This window comes from Aedes aegypti, chromosome 2 (assembly GCF_002204515.2).
Source record: "Aedes aegypti strain LVP_AGWG chromosome 2, AaegL5.0 Primary Assembly, whole genome shotgun sequence".
NCBI lineage: Eukaryota > Metazoa > Arthropoda > Insecta > Diptera > Culicidae > Aedes > Aedes aegypti.
In genome coordinates, this window is record NC_035108.1 from 78,306,413 (window position 1) to 78,326,786 (window position 20,374).

The window sequence follows — 20,374 nt, forward strand, 5'->3', positions numbered from 1 at the left end:
AAAACCGTCCAAAAACATTGATTGTATTAAACAAACATTTTTTTACCCTATGTATTGTTGTTCATTGTATGAAGTTTATAAATTGCGTGTCGGGACATTAGTAAGCCTTGTGGTAATATCTGTAGTTCTAACGTAAAACATTGAAAAAAGTGCATTAATTTATAATGAAAGTCTAAAATTTTGAAGCAAAAAACATCCTTCATTTTCTAAGCCATAAAGTATCGTTTTTAGTACCGCCCAATATGCATGTGAAAAATAGCGAAATTGAATGATGAGAAGCAGGTTTTGTTCTAATGTGGACGTAATGTATAATTATAAAAAATATAAATATAAATATAAAAAAATATAAAATATAATTTCGAGGTTAGAAAAACTGGCGGCCATCTTGGCTTTCGACGCCATCTTGGTTTTTAGTAGTTGCATGATTTTTTTACCATCTCAGTGCTCATCATGTTGAATTATAAGGCCGCCGTTAAAAAAAAACAATCAGATTCTATCTTTCTTATCTTATCTCAGCTGTTCAACTGATTGTTCATTTGTATCAATGGTTTTAGACCAAATAAATGAAAGAAATAATGCTATTTTACAACTCGAAGATATGTAGATATTCAGGTAGCAAATAAGCGATAAAAAATCCTATTTGATAATTTGTTTTTAAAACTAGTTAAGCTGAAGGGCTGGCTCTGTTCCAGTAGGGACGTAACGTGAGGAAAAAGAAGAACAAGAAGAAGAATAAGTGTAACGGTAGCATTGAAATTCAACATGTTGAGTGCTAACAAGGTGAAAACTCATTCTACTACTTAAAACAAAGATGGCGTCAAAATCCAAGATGGCCGCCAGATTTTCTCACTCAAATTAATACTAATATTCTTCATCTGTCTCAAATAATGCACCAACAATTGAAAACTTGTTTCTTTGTTGTACAAAAATATATGTTTGCATTGATTGCACTCGCCATATACGTCAAAATAGTAGAACATGATTTAGAAAATCGTTCATATCATAGGGTAAATACCTTTGCTCACCTAGTTTTTGTAGCCTATCTTACGCAATTTTTCCTCAGCTTTCTGATGGTGATCTCAGAATTCAAAACTAGCGGTGCGCTAATGGTGATAAATAGATTTTTCTAACAAAATTCAAAATAGCGGCCAAATTCAAAATGGCCGTCAAATTTTTTTCAAGTTTAAATGAAAGCTATATCCTTTCTCTATACGATGCGACTAAGTTTGCTATGTGTTCCAAGCGAAATATGAGACATATCCCGTGAAGAAATACCCAAGATTTATCTAAAAATGGTCTTTTTCGCAAACTGTTAAGCTAGCTGGCGTACGAGGGGTCCACCAATTTGAGAAAACAGAAAGGACCACCCTTAAGTTTTATCAAAAACTAGCGATCAGTGACATAAAATTGGAATTCTAACGATGGGTGCCGATGGCGGCCTGGTTTCAGCGAGAATGGCTCAATGTAGTATTCCATTCCCTGTTGCAAAACTTTACCGAAGAAAGTATAATTTCATATAGAACTTCTTTTGAGATATAAGCGTTCAAAGTTCAAAAAAATCGGAAAATATTTCTAGAGGAAATTCTAATGTAATATGTGATGAAACTCTTAAAAAATACCGTAGAAAACCTTTCTGCAGGAACTTCTGAACTCTTGAGGAAATCTTGAAGGATTAAATAAATTGTTAGGAAAATTCTTTATTGAATTGAAAAATTGCTAAAGGATCTTCATCAAAAACTCCACAACTATGTTACTACCACATTAAACAGAATGCATAAATATTTTGTTTTGACTTAGTCAATAGGGCGATATTCAAAACTGAAAAGGCAATAGATTCCTCTTTTTCAGTGGTAGTAAAAACGAAATCCTGTAGCAAAGAAAGCACAGCGGGAGATGAACTGAACACAAAAAGTTATGTATTCACATTGCGCTTGATTTTTAATCACTACATTTTTGATCCAGTTTCCTAATTCAAAATAATTTACGTTTTGAATTGATTTCCATACGTTCTGACAGTTTTTGACTACCATTCTTCCAGGCGCTTGTGTTGGAAGTTTGAGAAATTCGAGAATCCAGCGTAGCGCAATCAGAGAGTGGAATACAAACAACAGTGTCGCCGCTTGTCGGCCAGTGAGAGAAATTGAATTTTCGAAAGGTTGTTGACTGTACTTCTTGTCGCTGGCGCCAACTGTTAGCGTTTAAGAACGAAATAAACAGTCGTCACCCTATTCCTTTGTCATGTTTGGAATATATTTTTTCTTGAACACGCATATCGTCGAAAAGCTATGCTTTTATTTTGAAAAAAAAAAAAAAACTTTGAACTAATTTCAAGATTTACATTACAGGGGCTGATTTTTTATGAAAAGTAAATTGTACGATGGCTATTGATTGAAAATAAACGGTCATTTTTAAAAAACTTCCTGGGAAATACGAGATTCGCGGGAAACACAAAATGATTTCTCGGGAAATGCTTCTCGGGATTGATTGTCATGGAATTCTTTTGGATTTTTTTTTTCACCATTTTTTTTATACCAGAAATTACAAAAGGAATTTGTTTAATGATATTAGCTTCATTTTTCTTCTACCTTCTGCCAAAGATTCCACCATACTACACCAAAACAACAACACAAAATTTTCCAGTACTTCTTCTTAGTACTCCATTTATGTTACCAGAAATTTGTTCAGAGAATTTCTTATGAATTTGTCTAAAAATCCGCAAGAAATTGTGCAGATGTTGTTTCGTGAAAACCGTTTAAAATATCCGCAGAGATCACATATCTTTCATGTTCCAAGAATATTAGGTGTAACATTAAGAATATTTTCGAAAATCGCTACAGGATTTTCTTCAACCTTTTATTGAATAAAAATTTGAAGTATTTTTTAGAAAACTGGAAATGGAATCTCTGTAGACATTCTCTGGAACTCTTCAGTTAAAATCTTATAGCATTACAAACGTTTCACGTAACCTTCTGTCTGTCAAACGTAATCAGGAGCGATAGCCATTACACTTCAAAATTTATAAATCCAACATATATAACGTCTCAAGCAACTAAAACCCTGTTGCAATGCAAAATTTTATGAAAAATTTCTCTGTAACGTATTACAGAAAATCTTAAATATAAATTAGATTTCTATTTCCACTTGATTTCCACTGTTACAAGGAAAACCATCAACCTTAAGCTGTCATTTCCAAGAACTGCGTACTGAATACCCGATCTAGCAACAGCAATGGTTCGATGTGCGATCGATTGCTGCAAAACACAATTCAAGGTCGCTCGATCGCGGTACGGCACGGTCTCCATCCGCACAATCACAATTAATCGACGACACGGTAAAACAAGACACGAAAAAAGAATTAAAACAACATGCGGAGGTAATGTCTCCGCGGCAGATTCGGATTATGATGGCAAGTCTTTAAGTTGAATGCGGGGCATTACAGCGACAAATCAAAAGTGCGTTCACGCAGTTCACCAGCTAGCTAGGCAGCCGGTGCGACAATTGTTCATAACAAATCGTAAGCGCGTGTACTTACTCGTGCCTGCGCTGATTCATGTAGGTACAGTATTGGGCAATACTTTTGCAACTTATTAGATTTTCTGTACAAAATTAACTTTGGTATGCTAGATCTCAGTTATTTATGAACAGATATGAATTAATTTTTTGCACCACGTCATACATACCTTAAGTTTCAATATTTTTGAGTTCTTTTTTTGTTCAACCACGACTTCAAAAGTTTTCTCACTAGGACAGATCCTGCTTCTCAGCTTGGTGTTTAATGTGCACTTTCACAGTTATTAACTGAGAGCTTTCTTTGTCAAAGTTACCATTTTCGCATTCGTATATCGTGTGGCTAGTATGATGATACTCTATGCCCAGGAAAGTCAAAGAAATTTCCATTACGAAAAGATCCTGGCCCGCCTGGGAATCGAACCCAGTCACCTTCAGCATGGCTTTGCTTTGTAGCCGAAGTTTCTAACCACTCAACTTAGGAAAGCCCCTTCAGTTGAATCATTATTGCTTTTGAATCCGTTCAAATTAATGCATACTATACGTTGAACTTCAAGCTATGTCTGAAGAACTGTGTATTTTATTCTATTAGATTCATGAATAAACAAGAGATGTAACCCTTCAAAATTGCTCATTTTGTATGGAAAATCGAAAAAGTATCAAAAAATTGTCCAACACTGTATGTAATGGTTATTGGATCGATTTTACAATTGAAGACGACCAAAACACGGAGTTCATAGGAGCTCGGCGAGCAAAGGTGAGTGGAAAACGTGTACAACCGAAGTGATGCGCAACGCACTCAAGTAAATGGATAATGATGGACAAGGCAGACACAAGTTGAAGGAACTCGGTGCTGGTTATCCGCTTCTGGTTTCGATTTGGATTATTTATGGTCCTGAGGGGTAGCAAGATGAACGAAATAATTTTGGGAACAAGATATGCAGTCTTAGGGATTACTAGATGGTTGATAAGGTCATGCGTCCGAATAAGGCGTTACCAAGGTGGAACGTGTGTACAATACTACCGGTAGACAAAATCGGTCAAACTACACGCACTGTTGTTATCGGGTTAGGCGACGGGTGTTTACGTAATTGAATATTCTTGGTGTGATTGGAACTTAATTGCTCTAAATCGAGAACGAGTGACTGAAATTTGGTCAAGTGAGAAGTCTTAAAATGGTAGCTTCAGGGTCTAGAACGAAGGATATGCGATTTATGACATTGTGTGCGTGCATTGCATGAATTAACTAGGACCAATAAATGTACAAAATGTATTGAATAGTATACAAGCATCACGATGTTCATGAAATCAAATTAGAAAGATATGTTGGATCTGATTCTATTTTGTGACATCTTTGAAGTCTTCCTTATTTGGATGCACTCGGACCCTGAGAATCGTATAACGATGAACGATCAAAAACGATCAACTGATGGAACATACTCTTTGTACCGTAAGGACGCCATTCACCGCCCATGATCCATTCACCGCCCGTGCTCCATTCGCCGCTCATTGAATATTTTTTTTTAAATCTGAACAAATTTTCGTAGTAAACGTTATTAGTATGTATTAGTATACCGAATATGACTGGAAATTCTTACTATTCGTGAAATCCGATGTTATTTTTCAAGCAGTTTGTTTAAGCATTTTTTTAGTTAAATAGCAACAACATCGAAGCAACCAATGGTAAAACGTCGGTGCTGGAACTAATGAACGACAATCAAAAGTTAGAATACCCAAACTGCCCTTCTACGCCTACTTGTCCCAGTTTCTATGTGAACCTTATGGATCGCGGGACAAATATGCGTAGAACGGCAGCAAAAAGAGTTAAAGTTGACTGAAATTTTCATTTGGGAAGGGTATATTTTACCGGGTTACTCTAACTATCTGCATAATTGACAAACATCTCGTCTATAAGCTGTAGTTTGTTAAAATAAGTCAAAAATCGTTTCAAATAAAAACTCTTTGGCGCTCTACACACTTAAACAGACTTTATGAGTTCGGTAAATGAAATTACCGAAACTGATCTGTAATTCTTAAAAATACTGATGTTTTGGTAATTGATCAGCTTTTGACAGTGCGTCATAAGCAAAATTACTGAATTTTGGTAAGGGGGCATCCACAAATTACGTAACGCTCTAGGGGGAGGGGGGGTAGGCTCAAGCGTTACGGCTCATACAAAAATTATAAATTTTTCATACAAAAAGCGTTACGGAGGGGGGGGGGGGAGGTGGTCAAAAATTTCCAATTTTAGCGTTACGTAATAAATGGACACTGCCTAAGCTGTGGAATAAAATCACCGAAAATTTGGTGAATCTATGATATCACCGAAGTCTGTAAAATATTTTACTGACAAATCGGTAATCTATGAGTTAAACTACCGAGAGTTCAGTAATCTGGCCCATTCGAAACGTCAAAACAACACCTCTGCAATTCACCAGTGGAGTGAGTTTGATTTCATCTATCAGAACAAAAGTTTAAAAAATTTGGTGGTATTGCTTACGTTAAGGTAAGTAAAGCAAAATGTGAAGTTCGTATTGAATGTACGATTTTAATTTATTTACTGCACATGTTCACGCCCGTCTGCTGCTTTTCGGCTACTTTTTTGCAGCACTCCATCACAGGCTCATCATTACAGCTTCATTTTCTGCGTTTAGTCGAAATTGACATATGCAGATATCGTTTCTGCTCCATAATAATATAATTTCATCGACCAGCCAGGTGATAATAGTGAATTGCAATGAAATTTACATGAATTCCGCATGAAATAAATTTGAGTTGAATATTACAATGTGTTTGTTCTTATTCTTGTTGATAAAAACTTGTCAGGGAAACATCACTAGTCCGAAGCTACAGTTATTCGTTAAAAAATTACCAATTGGTCAGTAATTTTGACAGCTGCCATCCCAAACGCAAATTACGGATCGTTCGGTAATCTTTTCATTTACTGAATCGATTGCCGATCGTTCAGCTGTTGAGATTCCGGTAAATAAATTACCGACTTCGGTAATTTGTTCTAAGTGTGTAGACATGCGAAAATCATAACTGAGAAGAACGATTGTGCTACTTTCCCCGAATGACCCGTTTCTCCGAAAAACGATGCAGTTCCAAAAACTGCGTCTTGAGAGAGACAGCGTTGTGTACTAGAAAATAACGAAAGGTAACCAAAGAAGGTGATATATTGTCATGGTCGGTGCAACTCGAATGAATAACAATTAAACGAAGAAGGGTGCATATCAGATTACCAGCTCGTTTACCCCCTGAAATGTAAACTCAGAAACACGGGTAGTCACAGAATTACTAAATTTTAGTAATTTATGACTATTTTCTATCTGTCTCTCTTTCGTTATGTAGGAAATTTTATTCCTATTTGTCAATTTGCCTGGGTAGAAGCATCGCTAAGATTAAACCCAGTCGAAATGACGGTTAGTGTAAAAAACCATAGCAGAATGAGAGAGAGGCTGAGTTCTTTTGGATTTGTTTTCACCATTTTTTTATACCAGAAATCACAAAAGGAATTTGTTTAATGATATTAGCTTCATTTTTCTTCTAACTTCTGCCAAAGATTCTATGAGATACTACACCAAAACAATAACACGAAATTTCCCAGTACTTCCTCTTAGTACTTCATTGATGTTACCAGAAATTTGTTCAAAGAATTTCTTATGAATTTGTCTAAAAATCCGCAAGAAATTGTGCAGATGTTATTTCGTGAAATCCGTTTAAAATATCCGCAGAGGTCACATATTTTTCATGTTCCATGAATGTTCACTGAAGTGTAACATTAAGAATGTTTTCGAAAATCGCTACAGGATTTTCTTCAACCTTTTTTTGAATAAAAATTTGAAGTATTTTTTAGAAAACTGGAAATGGAATCTCTGCAGACATTCTCTGGAACTCTTCAGCTAAAATCTTATAGCAATAAAAACGTTTCACGCAACCTTCTGTCTGTCAAACGTAATCAGGAGCGATAGCCATTACACTTCAAAATTTATAAATCCAACATATATAACGTCTCAAGCAACTGAAACCCTGTTGCAATGCAAAATTTTATGAAAAATTTCTCTGTACGGTATTGCAGAAAATCTCAAATATAAATTAGATTTCTATTTCCACAAAATTTCCACTGTTACACCAAGGAAAACCATCAACCTCAAACTGTCATTTCCAAGAACCGCGTACTGACCACCCGATTCAGCAACAAAAACCATAGCAGAATGAAAGAGAGGCTGATGAAAAATAGTAATTAATGCATAAACTTTAGTAATTCTGTGACTTTTTTATCTGAGTGTATTAAGTTACCACATTTCTGAGTTTAAAACACAACACGACTGTAACTACAGCAAGTCTTAGTACGTTAGGCTAGAACTAGAATCCATTATATCTTTTCTTACATGATTAAACCTCGAGTTTTCCTTTTAGAAAAAAAAGACGCAACATCATGATTTTTTATTAATTTTACAACAATCTACATCAGATTTCTAGATAGATATCTTTCTTATACATTGGAAACCCTTTTCCCGAACGTCATTTTTCTATATGGCTCATCAAACCGAAAACGTTAAATGAAGTAAGCATGTTAGTAATGAACAAAATGCTTGCCCATTTAAAAATATATATTACGAGTAAGTCGAAAGCAATAAAAATGTTGGATCAAGACATAAAAATCTGAGGTAATCGCTTCTACAATGAAAATTGAAGGAATTTCAATACCAGTTTTATGTCTAGTTTAAGATTAAAATTTACTTTTTATTGATTAATTCGTCTATGAAGAACAGTGTCTTACTAAAAGAAGGAAAATTTCTGTTTATTGGCAGCTGCAAGCAGACCAATAGTAACACAGCAGAGCTTCAAATAACTGCTTACGATTAAAAGAAGGTGAGGCTTACTTTAGAATTATCAACTATTTCGATGTTAATGAGTAAAAAACAGTAATATAAAGAAGAAAAACCTATGTTCTAGAGAAGGGATTTTTCAAATTGAAACCAAGCAACTTTTACGTTATTAATTATTTTTACAGAAAAAAAAACTAAAACATATGCCAATGCTTTATAAAACAGAAACTACTAACACGGAAATAATCATCAAATAATAGCCTGGATGGGCACTTACTAATCGAGAACAATTATTTCATGACAGTAAAAAATGGTACCTCCATCTGTTGGTTCACTGCTCCTTTAGTTGATATATTTTTATTTTGTGCTCCTATAGTTACGGTACCCGTAGTTCACTTTTCTTCCTCCACTATAGGAACACTTTACCGCAACTATTGGTGCTAGGGAGCAAACATGAAGCACATTTGAAGGTATTTAGTCAATTTTGAAGGAATTACAATGTCGTTTCCTACTTTTCCAGGTTTTGAGAGGTTGATATACCGATAGGCAGTGCCAGTTCTGCATATAAATCTGTGAAAGTATCATAAACGGCACTACCGCAACTATTGGACACCCACAACCATTGGATCATTTACCCTATATGCAAGTTTTCAATTCTGTAACGAGAAAAACGGCTTAATGTTTAGCAGATCTCATTCTAGTATGAGAACAATTATCTTAGGGGTTTAGTATTCACATTTAACTGGCTCGTTTCTCTTTATCTCGCCAATCCTACAATTGATTTTCGGAGAATTTACTTTAATTTGTTAAAACAATTTGGGCTACGTAACATAGGAGACAATTAACAAAACAAACAACACTAAATAGCGTTCAACGGATTCAAGCGCAGGGCGGATCATTCTACTTTTTGGGGAACGTATTTACATCATATCCAGAACAAAAAGCAAAACTCGCTGACGAAATCCTACCTCAAACATCTGATAGTATCGACAGGACTGGATGAGTATGATGCGATGTTAGAGATGCCGATTTTTTGTTTGATTTTTGAATGGTGCACACACACATGAACAAATTCGCATTTTGATTGTTGCAGTGATTGATGTGAAAGAAGAGAGCAAGAGCAGTAGAAGAAATAGAATAGAAAGATGCAAAAGCAAGAAGAGAGATGAAATGAAATATAACACACCAAGTATGTGAAAGCAAAATGAATAAATGAAATATGACTGTTAAAATTAGTAGAATTGAATAAGTTTGTCAACATAATAAGCAAAGCACCTTATTGCTAGTTGAACCAGTTGAGGTGACAAATTTTGACGGTTCGGCTTCAAAGACGACATATCAAGAAGATTGAAGAAGGAATCACAAAAGATTCGACAGATCCTATTGAAATGTAATCTTTGAGTATGTGATTGATACGTTTGTAACATGCTGACTGGCTTTCATGATCCGTCAACTGGTGTCACCAAAATTGTAGCGAAATATATCATAAAAGTTCTGACTCACCTGGACGCACGGTTTGCAGAGATTGACGCACAGGCCGTCGGAGTCCTTGCTGTAGTGTTCGACCAGTTCCTGGAGCGTTCGGAATGTGGTTCGCCTGGCAATGAAGAAGCCTCCCTCGTCCAGCTGCCGGATCCGGTAGTGTTTCACAGTGTCTCCATCGCGTACTGCGGGCCAAGTCGAACAAAAAAAAAAAAAAAAGGCGGAAATTAGCCGACTTACAAGATTAGAGGGAAAATTAGCTCCCCGAGCACCTACCTGACAGCGAGTAGTCATTGTGGCGGCTTTCCGAGTCGCGAATCAAGAAAGCACCGTGTTCGTTTTCCGGCAGCAGCAGCTTTTTCTCCGCCTCTATTCTCTTGATCTTTCGGAAGTACCATCTGTTGACGAAGGAGGAGAAAGAAATGGGAAACAAAAACAAATTAGCATCATTACTCAAAGCCGAGAGGGGGCGCGATAAGAGAACCCGACTAGCAGATCGTATCGAAATTATATCATAAATATATCATGTAGAGATATAATTATCTCCCGTTGATAAGGTTCATATATTTTAGAAAAAATACTTATTCATAACAAGATTATATAAGAATGTGTTACAATTTATTTTGCAATACATTAAGTTACAAAAAGTGAAAGAAACAAGTTTCTCTTAAATGAATAAAATATATAAACTGATTTTTGTTATAACTTTGATATGCTTTTGATTTGTAACACAGTATGTTACAATCTGTAGCACAGTATGTTACAATCTTGGTATGAGGGGAAGACTTTAGTTATTTTAACAACTGCACCTAACTTATAACAACCGTTGTTACAAAGAATAACCGTAACTAAATATCACATCAAGTTATAATTCTGATACTTTCAGCTAGTAGGGAAGACAGACAGAGGCGATTTGCACTTGTCGAATGAGGGAGGTGTGATGTAAAACGTAGCAACAGATAAGCAGGCAGTTCGGGTGGAGGAATATGGGGAAAATTGACTAAATTGAGCTGTTTAAAATTGTCTGAATCCATAATTATCGGCGAAGTGTTTATCGTGAAAGAGCCCGAGAAGCGGTGCCATAATATGGCCATTATGAAAACGATTATAACGACACCGGTAGGTTTCTTGTATGATATGCTGGAAAATGTACCGTCTTTGGTTTGATGTTTGAACGCTGTTGAATGGGGGTTTACTTGGTGAATGGATGATTGTGTTTACTCAGTAAAATGATTTATAGGATGATTGACAAATCAGCCAAATTAAGATATGGTACTGTAAATCAGTTTCAAGTGAGTAGCAGTGAAAGTCTTGATTATCGGAATCTGAACTGCAGTGACAAATTTCTTTCAATCGATTCCTTTTTTTTCTAGTATTTAACTTGGTCAAGGATATTTTTTCGATTTCAAGTCTTGTTCCTGTAGGAAGCATTAATCCTCCTCTGTCAATGCAGGCATCGCATCAAAAATAGCTCGAGTTTTACGCAGGGATATCGATCATTGATAACTGAGAAATAACATTTTTAAACAACGAAATGCATGAATCATAATAATATCTAAGAAACTTTTGTCAGGGACAGTTCAAATTTAAGAACAAATAAAAATTCAATTTTTCTCAAAATATTTTTGAAAGTCCATTTATTTTTTCAGTCTTTAGGCATTCATCTCTAATTCAGTTTGCATGCTTATTAATAAAAAAAAATAAAAAAATTTAGAATACTTATCAAAACTTATTCGAGGTTGAAATTGTGTACAGCTTATAGGGTAAGTGTTCCCTTAGTTGTAGGTGTTCCTATAGTTGCGGTAGTGCCGGTTTCATTGATTTTATTACATTAGCCACAGAACCAACACTGCCAAACGACGTATTGGCTTATGGATACACGCAATAGTTGAAAAGAGCGTTCAACTTGCTTTAAAGCTGATGAAATATCACTAAAATTACAAAAACTTTTCTTACTTGTACCAATAGTTGCGGTAAAGTGTTCATATAGTGGAGGATCCCATATGAAAACCACGGATACCGCAACTATAGGAACACGAATTAAAAATATACCGCAACTAAAGGAACAGTGTGCCAGTGGAGGTATTATCATTAAGTCAATGATCGTTACTTCCCGTTACAACAGTAATATGTACATTGATTGCGCTTCTTTAATTTAGGCGGTTAAAAGAAGTTCGATCGTGTTTAGTACCTCCACTATTGGTACATCTACCCTATAGCATATTGGGTGAATGGTCAGCAAATAAAACCAACAGGTATTGCATTGCTACTACATTAAGAGGCTCATTTACAATCATATTGTGACTGTTATGTGATTACATTCAGCAACATGGGCGTTGCCAGCAGAAGGGAGGGGGCTTCGTCGTTGCTTCTTCTTGACTTGACTGACGAAAAAAAAATGACTTGCTAAATAGGTGAAAGTTTATAGGTTTATAGCTGAATAGGTGAAAGTTTTAAAAGATGGTTGTCAGGATTTATGTTTACCTAAAATTGCGTTATAATAAACTTTTTGAATAGTTCTAGGAATTCGTTTAAAAATCAAACTTCTGCCGAAGATCTTACCAAACGTCATTTGAACGATTTATGAGCAGTCCGCAATGGATCGTGCGGAGGTTTCTGTCAAGCATCTTGTAAGTTATCTTGAAAATGGATTCGTCTAGGAATTCCTCGAAGAAGTTGCCAAAAAATCCGGAGAGAGATAACTTTGCATAGTTGCTAGGAACTCTCTCTGGGGTTCCTTCTTGCTTCTTTATATTTAGATTGTTCAAAGAATTTCTTCAAAAATCATTCCAATTAATTCAAGAAATCGTTTTAATGAGTAACTCGCATTTCCTATAGAGACCTCAGCAATATCTCAAGATATTTCCTGCCCACAAAATTTTTCCAGAAGCTTCTTTGATTTCATCCAACAATTTCTATAAAATTTCTACAAATATTTCACAAAAAATTTCTCTTAAGGGGGCAGAAATTTACACAAAAAATGTGTTTACTGTATTCTATTCTCCAACCGAAACAAATCGAATAATGTTTAGCTTTGAGCAGAAAAACTGCTTTTCAAGTTGCGATGATTAAGATGACGGAGCGTTGAACGTTAAGACACTTCCAAGAATTCATCTCTGGAATCCTGACAAAACTTTTTTTAACAAGGAATAACATCATGAATTGTTTCAGTAATTTAAACAAAGGGCATACTGGGAAGTTTTTAGGGCTTTCTCTAATTATGATTCTAAGATCTTACCTTCGAGAATTTCGCCACATTTCAAGTATGTTTTTTTCATGCCTTTTTTTCTCGAACTCTATCTGAAATCACACCCATAATTACGCTTCAGGAAATATGTTTTTTAAAGAATCACTTCAAGATATTGTTTTAAACAATTCGTACGGTTATTTTTCTTAATATATCTTCAGTCTTTCGAAATTCCATTTTCCCTGTGACCAATTAAGAATACTGATCTGAGTTACCGTTGAGAACTCCTTCAAGAACTGTTTTGGAAATCCTTCCACAAATTACATTTTCCAGAAATTTACACCAAACCATTTATTAAACTGAAAACAACTTCAAGCACTGTCTTCGGCAGGGATTCATCGAAAAATACTCCCAAAGATTTTTCCAATAAATTGCCTTGAGTAATTTTAAGATATTATCCTAACAATTTTTACATGAATGAATGGTGATTAGATTTCTTCCACAAAGTTTGCAAAATTCTTCAAATAAATAGAAATTGTTTAGGAGTTTACAACTACGCATTAGAAAATAGATCACTAGTACAAAGATTTTTCAGTACTTCAATGCTTCGTTCGGGGTTTATCTCTAAGAACAACACCAACATTTAATCTGCCGAATCCGAAGAAAATTTATCAAGACTTTAGTTCCTGCATTCCATAAATCTCAGCAAGAATTATTCCCAGAGATAAATTCTTGAAGGAATTCCTAAAAACAATCTGAAGTATTTTAGAAAACAAATCCTGAAGAAACTTCTGGATTTTTTTTAGGATTTTTTTGAAAATTGTTTCAATACTTCCTTCGGGTTTTATTTTTATATTTATAATTTATTAGAAACAAATGCTCCTTTTGGTTGAAGCCTCTTTGAACAAAAAATATATAATTTATCTATGAATATCTCTAAGATCAATACCAAAATTCAATCAGCTAAATCAAAACGAAATTTTTCAAGATATTACATCCTCGATTTCTTAAATATCTGCCAGGGATATTCTTAGAAAAAATCCTGGATAAATAGAGGAATTCTTGAAAAAAATAAAATAGGGTTTATAAGGATTTCATCCAATGCTTATTTAGAGTTTTATGTTTTTTGAGTTTTATATTATAAATTATAATCGATGAATATCTCTAAGAACACTGCAAATCTACAGAATCCAAAGGAAATGTCTCAACATAGTACCTCCTGGATTCCAGGAAACTCTGGATAAATCCTAGTATGACTTCTAATAATCTAATAATCGTACCTGCCACACGATATACGAATACGAAATGGCAACTTTGGCAAAGAAAGTTCTCAGTTAATAACTGTGGAAGTGTTCGTAAGAACACTAAGCTGAGAAGCAGGCTCTGTCCCAGTGAGGACGTTGATGCCAAGGAGAAGAAGAAGACTTTTAAAAGAATTTGTTAAGAAGATGATATTCCTAAAGTGTCTTCTGGATGAATTCTTCAGGAATTGTTGGGCAATACTATGTAGAAATCTTTGGATTACATTTTGAGGAATATTTTGAATTATGCTCAAAGAAAAGTTAAAAAGAGCTTCCGAGAAAATATTCATGAAAGTATATTTGGTGAGATTCTTAGATGTTTTTGATCAAAAATCTTTAAAGAAATTTCACAAAAGAGTTCGCTAGAAGATGTTCGAAGTTCGCTGATAGAAATATGGTACATGAATGGCAGAGTCTCAGGCATGTATTCAATCTCTAAACTTACTTGATGAACTTTTCACTTACCCCACGGGCCTTCCTTAGCCGAGTGGGCATAAAGTATCATCGTACCTGTCACACGATAATGCACATGCAAAAATGGCAATTTGGCAAAGAAAGCTCTCAGTTAATAACTGTGAAAGTGTTCATAAGAACACTAATCTGAAATGTAGGCTCTGCCCCAGTGAGAACGTTATGCCAAGAAGAAGAAGAAAATAATTTTAAAACTTAACTTAAATCGAACTTTTAGTTTTTTTTTAATTTATTATTAAAAAATTACAATATTTTCTCTTGTGGTTCACAGTGGCTTTTCAAAAACTTTGTCTATATATTTTTTCAAATGTTTTGTTCTAAAATCAGTTTAATTGGTGGAAGTCAATCTAGAAAATATACACGACCTCATTCCTTTAAGCATATAGTCTTCATGATTCAAATAACCTCCACTATACGATTTTCGTTACCCTCTTACCCCACGACCTTAAGTGAAATTTAATGTAGCGAACCTTCTTGATCGTACCTTGAAATAGGAAATACAGGTGTCAATTTGATTGCAACCAGGATTTAACGCCCAAGCATATCGTTACACCGCAAACATCTTGTACCGAGCAGGCACTTTTCAAACGCCGCCACCGATCGCACTCGTAAACCTTCATGGATGAGGGATGATTATACGAAGAAAGTGCACCAATTATCGTCGGGCGCTTGTTAAAGTTGACGCGTGTTTGTCATATAGTAGATAGTTGAAGCGTTACAAAAAAGTCATCCGCGATATCACCAGTACGAAGTTAATTACACACTCACATGCGGTAGCCAGTGTTTTTGAGTCCGCAATTGGTGACAACGAGATGCAAATGGTTTCGCAAATGCCTGGAGGCGATTAGACTGAGGGTGGCACTGAACGGCACGCAGTGGCCCAAAGCTGGTAAAAAGTAAAAACAAATGAAGTTTGAAAATTATTTTTCTGTTATGTTTTGAGGTTTTTCAGTACTGAATAGTAATTTTCCATAATTTCAGATCGATTGGTGTATATTTCGATTTTCACATCATGTAATCTATAGAGTTGTCAGCTCTCATTTTTTTTCCAATTTCTTGGATTTTGTTCAGTCAATGCCGCTGTTCCGAAATCTGATTCTTGGTTTTGGAGATGTTTTTATTCCCATTTACCATATGAGAATGTCAACAAGTGTACAACAAGTACTTCTCGACAAATTGTGCAATTTTGCTAAATTTGTGTAGGATATCTAGGATACGATCTCACCATTTACTACTTGATGTCACAAATATATCATAATATTTGGCGTATTCGGTACGAAGCCAAACAATCGCGCGTTTTTGCGCCATGTCATGAAAATTTATATTTTTGTTACAAAGTAAATCAAACCATAAAATCGTCAAAATTACTTACACAATCGTAGTTTGTGGCATCATCCGTTGCCAAATGGATGCAGAAAACATACAAAGCTTGCTCACGATATCCAACTGAGAAATGATATGGGTTGATTAATGCTTTTCCAACAATTTCAGTGAGATTTGTACAGTTTTGGCCAACATTTGTATGGAGTGTGGCCACTGTGCGGCGAACTACTGCTTGGGGATAGGGGGAGGTTGGAGATCATACGCATAATTTGATGTTTGTTTATGATCGGGTGGCGAGCGCTTTTCCTAGAAGAAAGAAACACGCCTTCTCTTGCTGCTTATTGAGATTGCTGAAGTGGGGTACACAGGTTATGCTCCATCCAACGGAGAAAAAATGTCGACGGCTGTGTGACAGACAGACGCCCAGATCAGCGGAGATGATGACGGATGATATAAGAGGGCGAAAAATTAGATGCAATGTATTTCTGTCGCTGCGGGTGTTATAAATAGGCTTATCATTTTGAGTGTTTGCACGAGTACTCTGCGGTGGGGTTTCGACAGGGGTTTTGTGTTTTGTGCAATTTCATAGCTAATTATGGCAGTCGATTGCCAATGTAATTTTTGTGCTCAACGGTCGGAATTGAACGGGCAATTAAAAGCTACTGACAAACAGGCCTGCCGTTTGTAAACGTTGTTGTTATTGGGAAATGCCACACGCATGTTGAGAAAGAGGACAACACGATTAGAGAAGCTGGCAGCGTCACGGAGAGGCCAAATTCCAGCGAAATTGATAGTGTAATAATGTAAGGCATCGCGCTTTGATGTTGGCTTGAAGAGTGGCGTTCGATATCTGTGTCAAGGTGTTTTTTCCTGAGCCGATTTGCATGAACACAATCAATTGGTTACACACAGACGACAGATTCATATTGGGCAAGGTCTTATATTCGTTGAATATAGTTTTGTTTCCTTTTGAGGGACACTTTTTTTTATTTTCATTATATGTATCATTTTTCAACATTACATTCTTTCTTTTATCTAGGTGTTCTGTGTCAGACAACACTATCATCCAAATTTGGTAAATCAAAATTAAGCTTTTATTAACATTTTGTTTACAACATATTAGTTGATTTCACCTTCTTATAAGAGAGAAAAAAACGCTTTCAATTTACTGAACCTAACTTAACCTAAATAATATTATATTATTATATTATTCAACGCATTAATAATGGCAACAGAAGATTGTAACGATTTTTGCCTGAAATTATTATTTATTTTATTTGACATTTGTTCCAATGTTTCAACATTTGATATTCTATGTAACTCATTAGTACTATACCACGGAGGAAGTTTCAGAATCATTTTCAAAATTTTATTTTGAATTCTCTGCAGAGCTTTCTTCCTGGTATTACAACAGCTATTCTGTATTGGTACAACATACAACATGCCTGGCCTGAAAAATTGTTTGAATAACAAAAGCTTGTTCTGAAGACAAAGTTTTGATTTTCTATTAATAAGGGGATAAATACATTTTACATCTACCGAAAAGCAAAACATTACATATAATTTGCAATTGGATTAGATGGACAAATTGATGTGAAGATTTGCGAAAAAGTTACACGTCTTCTCAGTGAGAATCGAACTCACGACTCCCTGATCTCTCGTTAGGGCGCGTTACCCCTACGCCATGAGAGGACTCATGAACACAGAAGTTAACCTGAATTCGATTTCAGCTCAATAATCACGTGGTCCTTTTCCGCAAAGTGCACCTCTTTCGGAAGAATTAGATGCCCATCCAAACACAACGCTTTCTATTTATATCCAATGCCTAGCCCGAGAGCGCATTATATTTTAGGTAATGAAATAGCACACAACACTAGCCAGCAACTGTGCTGGCTGAGGTTTCTATTGTGTGGGCTTCCAATGGTCGCGACTCCACTCGGCTGGTTAGCCTAAACCACGATTCATCCGCAAACAAGGATTTTTGACAACCCTGAGGTATTATTGGATATTCTATGTAACTCATTAGTACTATACCAGGGAGAAAGCTTCAGAATCATTTTTGAAATTTTATATTGAATCCTAGGCAGAGCTTTCTTCCAGCTAGTCCATATTGGTACAACATACAACATGGCTGGCCTGAAAATTTGTTTGAAGATCAAAAGTTTGTTCTTAATACAAAGTTTTGATTTATTATTAATAAGGGGATAGAGACATTTTATATATTTGTTATATTTTGCATTCAACCTCAATGTGATTATAGAATGTTATTTTTTTTATCTAGCGTGATCCCTAGATGCTCAACTTCATCCATCCGATCTATTGGATCACTCTCATTGTGACAATATGTCTACTTGAAGGTTTCAAATAAAGTGCTTTTGGTTTATGTGGGAATATAATAAGTTGAGATTAGGAAGCATTAGAAGAAATCTTCTATTTTTGCAAGTATGAAGAAAAAATATCCAAACTTTTTTGCAATCGACTACAGATGACACGCAGGCTTCGTCCTTTGGCGGAGAGGCCTGTGTCATCCGCAAACAAGGATTTTTGACATCCCTGAGGTAACTCAGGTAAGTCAGATGTGAAAATATTGTATAATATTGGTCCCAAAATGCTGCCTTGAGAAACGCTAGCTCTTACAGACATGGAGTTCTGATAATTAACCTGAAGTGTACGATTTGACAGATAACTTTGAATTATTCTAATAATGTATGTAGGAAAATTAAAGTTGTTTTTTATTTTACAATCAAATTTTCATTCCAAACACTGTCGAATGCTTTTTCTATGTCTAGAAGAGCAAGACCAGTAGAATAGCCTTCAGATTTGTTGGAACGAATCAAATTTGTTACACGTAAGAGTTGATGAGTGGTCGAATGTCCATGGCGGAATCCGAACTGTTCATTGGCAAAAATTCATTCTGTTCAAAATGACCTTTTTTAAAAGTTTTCTGATGGAGGAAAGCAAGCTGGTTGGACGATAGCTAGAAGCTTCTGCAGGATTTTTGTCTGGTTTTAAAATTGGTACAACCTTAGCATTTTTCCATTTGTCAGAAAAATATGCAAATTGAAAACACTTATTAAATATATCAACTAAGAATGAGACAGGGTTGGTGGTCTGATGGCTACCGCTTCTGCTTCATATGCAGAAGGTCATGGGATCAATCCCAGGCCCGTCCCTTTCCTCGTACTTTGTAGTTGTATATCTTTCAGTTGCTTCTATCTTCCATTCTAAATATATCACACTCAAACTATTCGTTCATAGCAAACGCTAGAACCAGAGACGGACAAGAAACCGTTTCCCTAACGCTTCCTACTTCCCCGCGCACGCCTTTCTTACGCCTGATACATAGGCAGTCTGCTAACCATAGCAAACCTCTCTGCCATGCCTTTCCCCCAATCCATACACTCCCGCATGAACTGGCGTGGATGCAGTGGAATATACGGTCTACGTGGGAGTCAGTTCAATGCATCATCAATTCCTCCCCCTTCCTCTCATTGGTCTGCATTCTGACGTGGCAGGTGCCATTGTTGCCTTAAAATAGAAGATCACCAGCACTTATACACTGAGGATGCCTGTTAGTCCCAAGCAGTCATTCAGTTGGTTCCTTGTGTAAGTGCAGCTGATCTGGCGATACTGGAGTAGCAACCACGGGCGGCCAATCAAGCTCAAGCTCATTAAATATATCAACTAAGAATGATAAGCTACTTTCTGGAAGTTTCTTGATGAGGATGTAGAAAATTCCATCATCGCCAGGAGCTTTCATATTTTGAATTTTTTAATAATAGTTCTCATTTCTTCCAAATCAGTTTCCCAGGAATTTTCGAAAACGTTCTCTTGATTGAGAATATTTTCGAAGTCCAGAGTAACTTGATTTTCAATTGGACTAGTAAGTCCTTAATTAAAATTGTGCGCACTTTCAAACTGCATAGCAAGTTTTTGAGCTTTTTCACAATAAGTTAGTAATAATTTGTTTTCCTCCTTCAATGCCGGTAGTGGCTTCTGAGGTTTTTTTCAAAATTTTAAATAATTTCCAAAAGGGCTTAAAGCCAGGGTCCAATAGAGAAATTCTATTTTTAAAATTTATGTTTCTTGATTGTGAAAAACGTTTCTTGATTTCTTTCTGCAAATCCTGCCATATAATTTTAATAGCAGGATCGCGAGCGCGTTGAAATTGCCTTCTCCTCACGTTTTTAGATGGATCATGAGTTTAAGATCATCGTCTATAATCACGAATTCAAATTTTACTTCACATTTTGGAATTGCAATGCTCTTGG

General features: G+C 35.7%; 1 protein-coding gene across 1 annotated transcript in view; it reads right to left on the reverse strand.

Moving 5' to 3' along the window:
* LOC5574802 overlaps positions 1-20,374 on the reverse strand; it is a 266,282-nt gene that overhangs the window by 44,298 nt on the left and 201,610 nt on the right. The window contains exons 3-4 of the mRNA XM_021841320.1: positions 10,098-10,219; positions 9,843-10,006 (exon numbers count right to left, since the gene is read on the reverse strand). Coding sequence (XP_021697012.1) covers positions 9,843-10,006; positions 10,098-10,219 — 286 coding nt within the window. The remainder of the gene's footprint in view (positions 1-9,842; positions 10,007-10,097; positions 10,220-20,374) is intronic.